Source organism: Solea solea, chromosome 5 (assembly GCF_958295425.1).
Source record: "Solea solea chromosome 5, fSolSol10.1, whole genome shotgun sequence".
In the NCBI taxonomy this organism is placed as follows: domain Eukaryota; kingdom Metazoa; phylum Chordata; class Actinopteri; order Pleuronectiformes; family Soleidae; genus Solea; species Solea solea.
In genome coordinates this window covers 2,023,151-2,038,640 of record NC_081138.1, presented here as the reverse complement: position 1 = coordinate 2,038,640, position 15,490 = coordinate 2,023,151, and the positions used below count along the sequence as shown (strand labels likewise).

At 42.0% G+C, this 15,490-nt stretch overlaps 1 protein-coding gene across 2 annotated transcripts; it reads left to right on the top strand.

The window, feature by feature from the left end:
• Positions 1-69: 69 nt before the first annotated feature.
• On the top strand, positions 70-14,746 carry ipo7 (importin 7). Of its 2 annotated transcripts, none has more exons than XM_058629542.1 (25): positions 70-269; positions 2,570-2,651; positions 4,932-5,085; positions 5,199-5,357; positions 5,449-5,605; positions 5,731-5,820; positions 5,908-6,002; positions 6,106-6,190; positions 6,290-6,424; positions 7,211-7,310; positions 7,409-7,485; positions 7,601-7,717; positions 8,338-8,427; positions 8,531-8,696; positions 8,821-8,981; positions 9,882-10,010; positions 10,664-10,730; positions 10,816-10,941; positions 11,027-11,124; positions 11,234-11,329; positions 11,748-11,968; positions 12,096-12,304; positions 12,400-12,606; positions 12,701-12,817; positions 13,683-14,746. In XM_058629542.1, the coding sequence occupies exons 1-25, from the start codon at positions 186-188 to the stop codon at positions 13,778-13,780; spliced, it is 3,120 nt and encodes a 1,039-aa protein (XP_058485525.1). In that variant the 5' UTR covers positions 70-185; the 3' UTR covers positions 13,781-14,746. The 2 variants fall into 2 exon arrangements, with proteins under 2 accessions (XP_058485525.1, XP_058485526.1); XM_058629543.1 differs by having other exon boundaries at positions 12,701-12,851.
• Positions 14,747-15,490: the final 744 nt, after the last annotated feature.

Genomic DNA, 15,490 nt, shown 5'->3' with positions numbered 1-15,490 from the left:
CATGGTCCATTTTCCATAGCCGGATGTTCGTGTTGCACAAATCTGGCGCTGAACTATCCGGGTACTTCAGTCACTTCTTCCTTTCGCGCCGGGTAACCGGAGAGCCGTGCGTCCATGTGCGCAGTGACTGGGAATTGAGAGTCCTCTGAAATATTAAAGTCCGAGCCGTAAACGGAGTCTTCGCGATGGATCCAGAGTCTTTGGTCGAGGCCCTTCGGGGCACGATGGACCCCAATCTGCGGGAGGCCGCGGAGAGAACGCTGAACGAGGTAAGTTTAGACTCGAGCCGATAATGGTGATCGCTGTTGTGGCGCGGGCTCGGCTCGGCCTGGGCCGTCCACAACATCAAGATGGTGCGATCACGCACACTTGGCTCCGCTGCTGTTGCATTAACGGGGCCTTAGCTGGATTCCACCACTCGTTTTGACATAATGTTACTGTTTATTATATTCCCACCCATTACACTACCGTGGAAGACAACACGAATCAAGTAAAATTAAAAATATATATACATATCGATGTCATCGTTAGCTTGAGCCAGCTGTGTGGCTAATGCTAAACAAGCTAGCCCGTCTTGACATGCCAAAGGAGGTAACTGTAAGCGCGTCACAGTCAGTCTCGCCTCGGTTTTGGCTCACATTTGCGCTGTCACGGCACTAAAATTGAACGTCTGGCGACTGTACGAACAAATAAAGCGTACTGAATGCCGAAAATGCGCCACTTTAAATGTATTAACAGGGGTTACCGATGTGAGGCTAATAGCCAGCTAACGGAGCTACTTGTTGGATGGCTGCTGTAGCTACACAGTTGCTGCTCACGTGTCACTGTGACAAGCCTTGGAGTTATGATTTTCTTTTATTGAATCCTAATCATTTTATATTGACTGCCTCCGTCTGACTGTTGTCTATCGTGACATCACTTTATATCGCATCGGTGACGGGGGCTCCTGATTGAAAAATATCAAAATGGAGTTCTACGTTAGCAGACTTCCATGTGAGCCATGTTAGCTAATATAGTGGAGTTGATGAAGAGTTGTGTTGTCTCGCTTTATTCGCCGCGCATACGTTGCTTTACACGAATCAGTCACAAACGCAACTGGCTGCGTTAGCGTTATTGATCATTACAGCCTCTCTCTAAAGCCTGAGAATGAATTGTGTAGAATAACACCACCCTTTAAGCTGCACGTGTATCGTTTTCATGGGGCTTGGCAATGGACTTGATGCACTTTCATCAGCGTTTCTGTCTTTGTCCTCTCAGTTGGGCTTTCTGCCAGCTATTATTAACATTTCAATTAGGTTTTTAATTTATTATTAAGCGATTCATTGTTTCTTAAAATGTTAGAAATTTATTGGAAAATAAAATGCTGATCATTGTTTTCCAAACAGTCTTACTTTGTTTACAAACAAAATATATTTATTTGTATCATTGTAGATTCATATTTAAGAAGCATAAATCAGTTTAAAATTCATGATTTGATTATCACAATAGTTGGTCAATATATAAATCAGTAACTAATGAGTTGCCACAGACCTACTCATATTTCAAGAAATAATGTCAAGATCAAGGCCCTGCTGGGGATGGCATAATAGCATCCAACATGTGATGCTATTATTTGTAGTTTTTTGCAATTCAGCTTGTCATGCTAAGGTTAGAAAGAATTAACCCTGCTTTGTGTGTTGGTCAGAACACGCATCATACCACTGAGACATAATGTAGCCCACCAATAAAATGAACGAAAGAAAATGTGACACAGGAAACAAGTGTGTGCTGAAGATTTATTTAAAAAAAAAAAGACACAATGGACATATGAGACCTTTTCCAGCTGTTTATCATATAAAGCTACTCAATTGGTGTTCCAGGATAAAAAATATAGACTCAGAAATGAACGTTTCCACCCACATATGCATTGGTAGTGGTGGCTCTCTTCAATGACACGGCTGGAAGAGGGTTCACACTCAGACTAGAGTTCTTTTTGTGGTGTATTGTCTATAAGTAGTGGAAGTGTGTTGTGTTTTTTAATACAAGAACCTGTTTTTCCAGATAAATATTGAAAAATGGTTAATTAAATGCACAAATACAGTAAATTAATAATGGCGCCTTGCACAGCAGTTGTAATCTGCAGCATATCTGTCGGTTGATCTTATTATTTTTCACCCTCACAAGTTCACCAAAGGGCCAAAGTTAAGTGGGAGCATTGTTTTTATGATGATATATATTGTATTCATGGTTTGTACAGCTGAATGTTATGTTGAAGCAAAAGGTGACTCTTGAAAATATTGGAGCCCATGTGTTTATTTGTGGGAAACATGGTGTAAAATTGCTGTTTATATGTATTTAATTGATTTTTAAAGGTAAAAAGGTGTGTTTTTTTCATGTATAACAGAATGCCAGACATAATGTGTACTCAACTTGCAATGTCAATAATACAACCTTCCAAGCTTTGTAATGCCCTGCCAAAAAACATAAAGCCACATCCATCTTTATTCAATACAACACATGCAATTTTACACATGCCATTTCACTGTTTTATAACGGTTTGCATTAATCTGTTTTTAATTTTGTTTTACAGTGTCACGCCCATGTAAACTTTGTTTCCACACTGCTGCGTGTCACCATGTCTGATCAGCTGGATTTGCCTATCAGACAAGCAGGTGAGCCTAAACTTTCTTTAAATATGGTGAAAATAAAGCAGATAAAACACTATTTTTTTTAATGTTTAAAGTCCGTGGGTAAGACTTGGTGACATCTAATGGTGAAAATGCAGACTGTAATAAAGGGAGGACCCCACTACTCGCCCCTCCCTTTCCCAAGCATGTCGGGGAACTAGGATGGCCCTGCTATAAAAATGTATGCAATGCATACAAAAGGTTTATTTTAAGGCTATGAAAAACAAACAGATATTTATTTTTAGAACAATTATACACTTATACAAACATACATATGGGTAGTCAATTAAAATTCTGCCGAGAATCACTTGACAAACCAGTTGGCATAATCTGGAGTGGAATCGGCACATGGTCTAGACTGATTTCGTCTAGAATTGTTTGAGGTAGGTATTAAAAAGATGAATTTAGTGAGGCAAAGGTGCTAATGATATATATATATATATATATATATATATATATATATATATATATATATATATCTCTATATATATATATATATATATCTCTATATCTCACTTTCCTATGATTTTGTTTCGACCTCTCACACATACTGAAAAGAGAACTACAAACTAACATGTGCATGAGGTATACATTTTCCTGTACTATTGTCAGTAAAGTAGTTTTGTGTTCGATATGTAGTGTTATTTTCAAAACAGTGATATGACAGTCTGTGCTTTCCTCTTATGTCAAACTGGATACACATAAGGTTACAGAAACAGCCTGGGACTTTGTGTTTTACCACATCATCCTGCATCTGACTCCAATTTTGACAAACTACATTAGATGAGAAATAGACTAGATATTCATGAGCCTAAACAAACTGGTTACTTGCTTACATAATGGTTTAAAAAAAAAAAAAGACGATGATTCACTCTTTGTGTGGCTAAAGTGTTTTGCCGAAGTGCAGTGGACACGTGGAGTTGTTTAAATATAGCTTGTTTTGCTCTGGTCATGCGTGCCTCTGTGAGGAAGGAGTTAATGGAGGGGAAATCAATGGTAAGAGTTGAAACGGTGACCAAAGTTGTTGCACAAATTTACACAGTGTCCTCCAAGTACTCGTAGCTGTACTAGGAAATGAAGCTGTTGCAGACCTTTGCAAAAAAATGACTTTACCAGCTGTAGGGAAAATGACATGTAACAGCAGAACAGAGGAGGAATAGCTCCTCGAGACCGAAAAACATCACCAGTGAACCTGATAACAATAAACACTTCGTTTACTGTGTTGTCAGTCAATCTTTAGATGGCATGACCATGAGTATTTATTTAAATTACTTAAATTATTATTGGAAATATTACAGTTTATGTAAATATTGTGATTTCTTACATTTTGGCATTTATTTAGCAAGTGAATACATTCAAGTACTTGCTGTAGATTTTTGTTGGCGCACGTTTTTGATGATTAATCCACAGCAGCGTTAGTCACCACACAATACAGGTTAACCACAGAAATGCCAAATAAACCACTACTGTTGCCTTCCCATGTGGTATTTTACAGTATTTATTGGCTCATGTCACGTCTTTGCCATTTTCAATAATATAGTCGTCCGTCATTGATTTTATTCAGGTAGACATTTATCACAGGATTTTCTTCCTCCTCTCCATGAATATATTTAATAAGAAAGATTTCTAAGTGGATTTAGAGTGTTGAGCTAATGTTATATTGTAGTTTGGTGGTCAAAGGCAGGGAGAGTTGGTTTATGCTCAACAATGACTGGCTGGATTTCATTTGTTTCACCAGTGGTATGGACATTTATGTCAGCAGTCTGGCGTTGGCTTCCCAGCCTTCACTCTACTGCTTCTACTTGCTCTTTTGCTCTTTCCCTGTGAGCCACTGAAGTCAGATTGTGGCCCCCCACATTGTACATTGTGAAACCAGCTGACGCCTGGGTGCCACAACTACTGAAATACGGATATAAAAATGTGTTCTGTTGCTTTAAGCAGTTATAAATTCACACTTGTGTGTTGTACCGCATCATGATGATGGAGCAAATTAGGATTGGTGTGTTTTTAACACCGTACATAGTGGTTTACTTCATTTGAAATGTCAATGTGAAGTAGTTTGCTGATGAATCAGAAGCAACTTCGGGTTCGGTTTATTTCTTAGAATGAGAGCTTTATCTTTTCAAATTTACAACAGATATTAGGGTCACAAACGTACTTTCTACTGACTCAAATAGAAAGTTAGTAATAGTAAGTTTGCTGTATTTCAAGTTTGGTCTCTTTGCTTGAAAAGTGCCATAAAGGGGTTATGCTATTATTTTTCAGGTGTAATTTATCTTAAGAACATGATAACCCAGCACTGGAGCGATGGAGATGGTTCAGGCACCGAGACACCTGTCAATTACATCCCAGATGAGGACAGGCTGTTCATTCGAGACAACATAGTGGAGGCCATCATCCACTCCCCTGAGCGCATCAGGTACAAAACAAGAGTGTTGTTTTGTCCAATCCTTTTCCTTCCTTGTCTCCTTCCTCTCTAGTTCTGTCCCTGTCTAAATCGGCCATTCAAAACTGTGTGTTTGAACCTCTCAGGGTCCAGTTGACGACATGTATCCACCATATGATCAAACATGACTATCCCGGCAAGTGGACGGCCATTGTAGACAAGATTGGTTTCTACCTGCAGTCTGACAACAGTGCCGGATGGTTGGGCATCCTGCTCTGCCTTTACCAGCTCGTCAAAAACTACGAGTACGTCATCTCTCGGTCTGAATTCAATATTGCATTAACATAAAAGTACATGGGATTAATGTTGTGTTCGTTTGGCCGATGTGTGACACAGATACAAGAAACCGGAAGAGCGTCAACCCCTGGTGGCTGCCATGGACCTCTTCATGCCCATGCTGAAAGGACGTTTTATCCAGCTTCTCCCTGACCACTCCAGTGACTCTGTCCTCATACAGAAGCAGATCTTCAAAATCCTCTATGCCCTCTTCCAGGTATAACCACAGCACATAAAATTAGCTGGCCTCAGAGACTCTAGCTATTATCTAATTATCAGGTCTTTTTACAGTAAGATGTGGGATTTTTTTTTAAATAAAATGGACTCTGCTTGTCTTTGTAGTACAATCTTCCCCTGGAACTCATCAACAGACAGAACCTGACAGAGTGGATGGGCATCCTGAAGACAGTAGTTGACAGAGATGTTCCTCCAGTAAGAAGCTGCATTCCCACCACACTAATGTCACAAAGAACTGCGTACAGACTGTTTTGATGCCAATGTTGTCCTTGATGTGAACAGGAGACGATGCAGATAGATGAAGATGAGCGGCCTGAGCTGCCGTGGTGGAAATGTAAGAAGTGGGCCCTTCACATCTTGGCTCGCTTGTTTGAGAGGTAAAAACTATGACATAGTTCTGTCTTTAGTTTAATAACCCCCCCCCCCCCCCCAAATAAAAGCTAAACAGCAACCTTGAACTTTTTTGGATTCTTCTCGCAGGTATGGAAGCCCAGGCAACACAACCAAAGAGTACGCAGAGTTTGCCGAACTTTTCCTAAAGGAATATGCAGTTCCAGCACAGCAGGTACGAACTTGAGGAAACGCTATGCCCAGCACCTGATCCTCCACTAACGCATTTCTCAGAACGTGAGGCATTAATCGTCTCTGTACATTTGTTCCCAAGGTGTTGCTGAAAGTATTATACCAATACAAGGAAAAGCAATACGTTGCTCCCAGAGTACTCCAACAGACGCTCAACTACATCAACCAGGGCATAGCACACGCTATGACGTGGAAAAACCTCAAGCCACATATCCAGGTAAACTGGTTTTGAACTTAAATATTAATTTAAACATGACTTTACAAGCGTTTCATCCACAAAACAAACTAGTGCTTCTGCAATGCCGCTGCACCTTTCAGCAACGGAAAAATTTCACTTAAAAATCACTTAAATCATGTAATATATTATTTAAAATTGTGAAATCCAGTTCTATGTGATCAAATGTTGCTATTGCTGATTCAGAATGCACACATGCACAAGGAGTGAGACGGCAACAACTCGGTCAACTTTATTAAACACGCAGGAAGAGAGCGACACCGCTGGCTCATTAATTAGCAATGCTATCTACCTCGGATCACTAATCCTAAACATACTAACTCTTGTAGCTGGTTCCAAATGTCAATTTAAAGGCGTCGTTCCCTTAAATTTGTTAGAGAGTGACGTGCGTTTCACAGCACAGCCACACTTCATCCCACACACCTGACCCGACTGCTCGCACAACTCACAGGGGGAGGAGGTCGCATCAATTATGTGCTGTCACTGCATGAGTGCTGAATCGTCTACCATGATGCATCTTAAATTTTCCACACCTCGAATGTGCTGAGATAGCGCACAAGTCTTTTTAATAAGAGCCGTTTTTTAATACTCGGATGTGTCATCGCAGCACAGAGCGGTGTTTCACGAGTTAATGTGAATATGGTTAGTTCTCTGGTTTAAGAATTCGCATTAGTAGCTCAGGATTATTTATTGGAAAATGTGAAGAACTTGCACTTCTACTTTATTAGTACCACTTTGTGATTCTTTGTTTTTAATTTTCCTTTTTAGGGCATCATTCAGGATGTGGTTTTCCCCCTCATGTGCTACACAGACAGCGATGAGGAATTGTGGCAGGAAGATCCGTACGAGTACATCCGCATGAAATTTGGTAAGCAGAGAAAGTCGGTGTTCTGTGATGGAGGAAAAAAAAAATCCTGCCTGTGCATCAGTGATGACTAACTATTCATCAACTGCTGTCCTCCACAGATGTGTTCGAAGACTTCATTTCCCCAACAACAGCAGCCCAGACGCTGCTCTTCACTGCCTGCAATAAGAGAAAAGAGGTGAGCTTAAGCTGGAGAAATGGCTTAATTGGAAGATTAGCATCTTTATCAGTCTCCTCTAATCATACTCTTGTGAGCCCTAAAGAGTAATGCAATGTTTTGTTCTGCTGTACAGGTGCTGCAGAAGACGATGGGCTTCTGTTACCAGATTCTCACCGATCCCGCCTCTGACCCCAGAAAAAAAGACGGAGCCCTCCACATGATCGGCTCCTTGGCTGAAATCCTGTTGAAGGTGACCAGCTCCCTACACTGGATCCCGACATGATCCAGTTTTTGCAACGCAAAGCCAGCCGTATAAAAAATGTATTAAGCAGCAAACAGGATTTCATGGCACCACGCTGTGCCCTTTATGAGCATTCAGTCATAAATAATAGGTTTTAACTGGATTAAGAGATTATCGTGCAGAAAGTGATTCAGATATTATAGACGGTGAGAAGTAGTCAAACCATTGTCAAGGGTTTCCCCAAAGACGCGGACTAAGCCTCCACATTACTCTCTGTTACTCAGCACAGCAGTGTTTGGTTCTCATATCGCCTGGCAACATTCCTGTGCTGCACACAGGAAGTGATTTGTTTTACATCAGGGCAGAATGAGGCAGCATTAAATTCTAGCAAATTGTGCTGCTTAGAAAAATCTGATGGTTCAGCAGTTTGATGGGCTAAATGCTTCTTGCCCCCACCCACCCCCTGCACTGCTGGTGTATACACACAAACACTCCCTCAGTCCATTGACAGAGCTGGATTTCGGGTATAGGATGCGGCATAGATAACAGAATAACCTCAACAACGAAGCTCAACAAAAGTTACAAACTGCAGAGTTACAAACTAAATACTTTCTCCTTTTTCTGAACAGAAAAAAATATACAAGGACCAGATGGAGTTCATGCTACAAAACCATGTCTTCCCCCTGTTCCGCAATGAACTGGGCTACATGAGAGCCAGAGTAAGTAAATCAGATAATTAACTGGCTTGAAGCCTTTTAATATCGGCACTTGGATCTAGTTTTTCGTCCTTGCCAAATGTTCTTACCCCGTCTGTGTTCACAGGCCTGCTGGGTCCTCCATTACTTCTGCGAGGTGAAGTTCAAAAGTGACCAGAACCTGCAGACTGCTCTGGAATTGACTCGCCTCTGTCTAATTAATGACAACGAGATGCCAGTGAAGGTGGAGGCCGCTATAGCACTGCAGGTTCTCATTAGCAACCAGGAGAAAGGTAAGCAAGTGCAGTCCCACAGCTCATAGTTGCAGACAATGGTTTTCTTTTTTCCCCCCCAAAGTTTAATCCAGTGTCAGCGTCTGAAATGTCAAACTCAACCCGTGTAATTGTTTCACTTCAGCCAAAGAATACATCACTCCCTTCATCCGGCCAGTGATGCAGGCCCTCCTGCACATCGTCAGGGAGACGGAGAACGATGATCTCACCAATGTCATACAGAAGATGATCTGCGAATACAGCGAGGAGGTCACTCCGATTGCTGTGGAGATGACGCAGCACTTGGTGAGTACGATCATCATGGACTCACCAAGCACTTTACTGGAAACACTCTTACCCCTGCAGGGGGGGATATGTGATCTCATTGCTCAGTTTAGATTTTAATTTTGGTGCCAGATGAGCTGATTAGAGTGTTCATGAAACTGCAGTCTACAAACTCAAAAAGACATCCTTTGAGTGGTGTTTTGATGGACAGAATAGAGGGGGTGGAGTCTGGTAACTTGCAGAAATGTGCAAAACATGTAGACTCTTGAGGGGACTTGTCGATCATCGTAGACAATCAGGCGGCTCTTTTCTCCAACACCTCACTGAATTGAGACTGGGAAAAAAAAAAAACACAGACTGGTCTGATCAATCTGGATTCCTGCAGTGACAGTGAATTGATGGTGTGTGGGTTGGTGAAAGCCTTCAGACACCACCAACACATTTTTTAAGATTAATTTGCTCAATGCAGCTTTCAGGGGTCAACATTTGTGCTGTTTTGAGTGCTTTTCTGGTTTAATGACACCATCCCATTCACAATCAGAGCATCTATTTCCGCTGGGATGAGATGCTTTTCCAAAGGTTCAATATCATAATACTTGGGTGCCGATTTGGTGATGGCATCCAGGTTCTTGACGGTAACCCATGAGTCATATTTTCCGAAATCAGCACACATTTCATTTTAGGCTGATTATTAGTAAATTGAGTGAAACAGTGATGTATAAGCTTCATTTAGATTACCCAGGTAATAATAAAATAAATTATTTATGGTCATCAATCTAGTAGAAATATTATGATCCTGGGGGAGAGAATAGTATCAGCTCTTTGGCATCTTTTCCTTTTTTTCCCACATGAATACATCTATTTGTCCTCCAATGCAAACAAAGTCCCACTGAAAGATGATGTCTGCTCCCTCTTTGACAGGCAATGACGTTCAACCAGGTGATTCAGACGGGGCCCGACGAGGAAGGAGGCGACGATAAGGCCGTGACCGCCATGGGCATCCTCAACACCATTGACACACTGCTAAGTGTGGTGGAGGACCACAAAGAGGTGAGCAGTGTAGTTGCTAGGCACGCTGCCCACACACACACACTCTCTCTCTCTCCTGGCTGACCACTCATCTCAGTGCCACTTCCTCTGCACAGAGCAGCTCTGGTCTGTTGTAACGTTCTTTGCCAACACATTTGAGCCACCCACCGACTCCTGGGAATGTACTCTGTTCTCCTCATGTTCAAAATGACTCAACGAGCCCGAGGCGCAAGCTCGAAATAGTGTCCGGGGCACGCTGCCACCGTGTCTGCTGGAAGAGCGGACTGCTGGTATTTTAAGTCAAGAATCAGATGTGGTTTTACACCGAGGACCACTGATTACGTAATGGTTCACAATTCGTATGATCTAGAATTATTTTTGACTTACAAATCGAGGACATTTAAACCGCTTTGTGGACGGTTGGTAAAACACATGTTGATTTAAAGCAGACGAATCATTCAGTGACTGTACAGCTTCTATATATCAACTCCAATGTTCATGTTTTCAGTGTCACAATAGTGAATTTACAGTCTGAAATAGGATTTATTGTATTGTAGATGCATCAAAGTGTTTTTATTCATTAGGAAAATGAAACGAAACGTTCTTTTTTTCCCACTACAGCCTTTGCTATTCTCATTGTTTCTCATTGCCTTTTTGTCCTTTTGCTTTTCCAGATTACCCAGCAACTAGAGGGCATCTGCCTGCAGGTGATTGGTACTGTGCTGCAGCAACATGTACTGGGTAAGCAGGACTGGTTTCTCCAGTGCTTCCACATTCCGCCTGCACTATATTTACCCAGTCACTTATCTTTTGTTTTTCTCCTCAGAGTTTTACGAGGAAATCCTGTCCTTGGCCCACAGCCTGACTTGCCAACAGGTGTCGCCACAGATGTGGCAGCTCCTTCCCTTAGTGTACGAGGTCTTCCAGCAGGACGGATTTGACTACTTCACAGGTTTGGAGGAATAAACGACACAATATAGTTTTTGCACTTTTCTGTGAGGTCACCTGAGAAAATAATAAATGCCTATCTCTTTCAGATATGATGCCACTCCTTCACAACTACGTGACAGTCGATACAGACACCCTCCTATCTGACACCAAATACCTGGAGATCATGTATAGCATGTGCAAGAAGGTAAAGGGGGGAGCTGCCGTTGTCACTCTTATCTAACCTGTTCATGCTTGATGATTAGCGGTGATTGTTGTGCCCTGAGAGATTCACCTTGGCCCGTCACTTAACACAGGTCCTGACGGGTGATCCAGGCGAGGACCCAGAGTGCCATGCAGCAAAGCTGCTGGAGGTGATCATCCTGCAGTGCAAAGGCCGTGGCATTGATCAGGTCAGTGTTTAACAAAGATGATGAACCTTTGTAAGTGGGCATTAAAGGTCTAGTGTGTAAGAATTAGTAACTTAACGGAGAAACAATATGACCATCTCTGACCTTGCCCATAAATAAAAATGTTCCCATTCAGAGGAAAATAGATAATGAAGTGCGGCACACTTGAGGACATCAATGTCATTGACAGCTGGTGTCATCTAAACGGTGCCTGCTTGCAGGTTGACATCTGTGAACTTCCAGTTTCATAATCTGATGTTTTGCTTTTCAAATTGTGAATCTTGACACCAAGACTTTCTCCACTTTTACATACAGCCTATTCACTTGACTAAACAACACATTCAAAGCTTATTTTAAGGCTAATTGCCCCCCTAAATGTTGAGCACACACTTGAACCTGTCTGACCCTGCTGCTCTTGCAGGTCGTCCCCTTGTTCGTTGCTGCTGCGTTGGAGCGTTTGACAAGGGAGGTGAAGACCAGTGAGCTGAGGACCATGTGCCTGCAGGTGGCCATCGCTGCACTTTACTACAGCCCCCCTCTGCTCCTCAACACCCTGGAGAATCTCCGCTTCCCCAACAATACCGAGCCAATCACTAACCACTTCATAACCCAGTGGCTCAAAGATGTCGACTGCTTCCTCGGGTAAGATTGGAGGCAGTTTCATTCTGTTTCTGCAGCCTGTTTGTCCCAATGATGTTGTCATAATTTTAGCTTTAGTGTAAATGGAAATCCTACTATAACCCTACTTGTCCACTTGTCGTCCTCACAGCCTCCATGACAGAAAGATGTGCGTTCTGGGACTATGTGCTCTCATTGACATGGACCACAGACCTCAGGTTGTCAACCAAGCTGCAAGCCAACTTATCCCAGCAACCATCCTACTGTTCAGTGGCCTCAAGAGGGCGTACGCCTGTCGAGCAGAGCATGAGAATGACGACGAGGACGATGATGAGAACGGAGAGGAGGAGGACGACAACGGTAAGGCACAAATATTTGACTGCATTTCGTGTTGCATCAGCGTTATCTGCGGTGTGTAAAAAAAAAAGTTGTCGTCGTTTTTTGAATGAACGTAGCCGAGCTCGGCAGTGACGAGGATGACATCGACGAGGAGGGACAAGAGTACCTGGAGATGCTGGCGAAGCAGGCAGGAGAGGACGGAGACGATGAGGACTGGGAGGAGGACGACGCTGAGGAGACGGCACTGGAAGGCTACACTACAGCTGTAGATGACGAAGACAACTTAGTGGACGAGTATCAGATCTTCAAAGCCATACTACAGAGTAAGACACTGACCCTTTTTAAAGTCTCCGTTAAACAAACCCGTCCTGTGTCGAACGTCGGATCGTTAATCTCAATTTATTTTCGCCGACGCAGATCTTCAGAACCGTGACCCGGCGTGGTACCAGGCACTAACACACACCCTTGACGAGGATCAGGGCAAACAGCTTCAGGACATTGCCACACTTGCAGACCAGAGACGGGCAGCACACGGTGAGCACCAGCAGAGCCTCTGCCATTATCAAAAGTAATTTAACTTCCTGGGTTTTAAGGATGAGGTGTTGGTTCACTGTCATACCTGCATGTACTGAACAGGGCTATAGTTGATCAGCAACACCAGGGCTTTTCCTCCTAAAACGTTGCAAAATGGCTGCCGCTCAAATGACCCATAAAGTAAATCTTCATTTTTAGTTTTCTAAAATGATGCTATGGCTTATTGCTAACACCATTTACCTGGAATATAAGGCTTGAAAGTCTTTACCTACAGTCCACTGCAGTAGAGGGTAATTGGAAAAATCATTAAAGCAAAAACAAGTCGTTAAATATATAAAATGTCGATACACGATGGATGGGTTGTTCTGCTCGCATCAGTGATAATAAGCAAACCTCGGTCACCTGAGAGCAGAACAGAGCAGAGCAGCAACGTGTTTATATTTAATCAGCAGGAAAAGAAAATGGCTCATCTCAGAATTGCATGCCCTGTGCCCTAAAGTGTTCTGTGGACTGTTGTGATGGGAATAAAAAAAAAAAGCTTACTTTACAGATTACTCCTGCTTTCCCACATATGGGTCAGAGAACTTTGGCCTTTGTGTACCTGAAAAGATGTTCAAAACACAGGCGTTTGGCTTTTTCAGGCTGCTGTACAAATAATTCAGCCTCGCTAAAGCAAGGCCCTCGTCTGAAGTACATATAAAAGGTTTATTCTAATGCAACAATTTAGAACAGGCTGATAAAATACTATCACGACTATCACATGCTGTATTGGTAAATGTTCTCTGATCACCACTAATCTGTGTGGCTTTTCTATCCATGTCTGATAGATTCTTAAGTGCTTTTGTGTTTTTTGTCTCTTTTACAGAATCTAAGATGATTGAGAAACACGGCGGCTACAAGTTCACTGTGCCAGTGGTGCCATCTAGTTTCAACTTTGGAGGCACTGCTCCGGGAATGAATTGAGTCATCTGTTCTAATTTTTATTACTCTGTGACTGATTGTAGTGAAGTGAAAAAAGCTTGTGTTGTTCCCTTAAGTAGTGGTTCCAGAACTGGTTTCTTCTCAGTCATTCTTCAATCTGTCAAATGGGAAATAAGCACCAGAAGATGTGGGAAAGCAACCAAAATGCAACCAATGGCTGGGGAAAACAAACCAAGAACTTGAGCACGATGCAAGAGAAGAAGCTCGGAACAACGTTGTCTTCTGGAGCCCAGTGTGGAAGGGATACCATGACGGCAACTCTTTTGTTTTTTCCCACTTAAACAAAATTTGGGGGATTAACAGTCAGAAATTGATAATGGGACTAAATATTTCATTGTCATCGTTGTGGCCAAATGGCTGTAATAAGATTATACCTCTGGTAGTGGTGATATCTACATTATTTTCTGCATAAACAACCATGTTTATGCCATACAAGCCAAGGTTATTGATTTTTTTTCAGGTAGCCTTGAAAACAACCAGAGGCGTTTGTAAGGTGTCAACAGCTGTATTCATATGTAGCATATTGGATACTTCATAGCACTATGGTGATGCCTGATCTCTGTAAATTAATGACTAGCACTTTCATATTGTTCAGGTTCTCCTAGCCTTCTGTATCAGACTGCAAATTTTTTAAATTGAGGACTATTTAAAATGTAAACAGCTGTAACTTTGTTATTTAGCGAGCGACCTCTGTAACGGCTGGTTGCCGCACATCTGCTTACAGAGAGGATTCAGTGGGCAACTCAGAAACATTAATTTCAGGAAAAAAAAGAGAATGCTCTTGGTGTTCATTATGGCTGCAGGACGTGTTTGTGAGCACTGCGAGTACAATTGGATACATCATTGAGGAATGTACAATTGGACTTATCGTGAAAGTCTCAAGCTTTTGGTTGGTGTATGGATGAACTATCTATATATACAACAACATATTAAAAAAAGCTAAGGGAATTCATGACCGTGTGTGTTTCCTTGGACGCCTTTTTACGAATGTTTGTTCAGGTTTTTAAAGCGAACTGGATAAGCTTTGGTTTTGTCCAGCAGAGGGCAGTACACTGTGGCTCTGGAACACCAGGGGCTGATCATTGATTTCATATTCATGATATTCTTTTTCCAACCTGTGATTTATGCAGGAGTGTGTAATGTGTGCTGCAACGGGGACTGATTTCATCAAATATGTTGAACTGATCCTTTAAATGACTTCATTATCTAATATGTCATATAATCTTTAAATTTGTGGGGCTCCTCACTCTCCATGATATGCTCATCCATGTTTGATGAAGAAGTTTGGGCTCTTACAGAGGACTAAATATTTCTGTGTGAGAGATTATGAGCCGGTGGGCCCCTGAGCACAGACTGGAGAAGGCCCCCCACTCCCCCATGCATCCACATCCACCCACCCAGATGAACTGATTCTGATTTTCCTCCCTCGAGCTAATTGTGCTTCTTGTCAGGCAACACCGAGCCAATTATAATGTGATTAAGGGGCCCCTATTAGATATATTATGTAAATTAACCTATGTTATTTAAACGAATATAAAGACCTCATGATCTGTGTTGTTTGGCTTCAGGGCCCCATAAAATAAAAGTTAATGAGATGCAGAAGAAAGTGTAACAATAAGATTTTAATACTTGTTATTGGGGTGTTGTAGAAGCGATTTGCTCTAACCGATCATTTTCTTTCATCTCTACTTT

Bases quoted from the DNA above. Each gene is read 5' to 3' on its own strand.
- ipo7 (XM_058629542.1), top strand. From the start codon at position 186: ATGGATCCAGAGTCTTTGGTCGAGGCCCTTCGGGGCACGATGGACCCC. The intron at 6,003-6,105 runs GTAAAAACTATG...TTCTTCTCGCAG, and splicing joins TTGGCTCGCTTGTTTGAGAG to GTATGGAAGCCCAGGCAACA. The intron at 8,697-8,820 runs GTAAGCAAGTGC...GTTTCACTTCAG, and splicing joins CATTAGCAACCAGGAGAAAG to CCAAAGAATACATCACTCCC.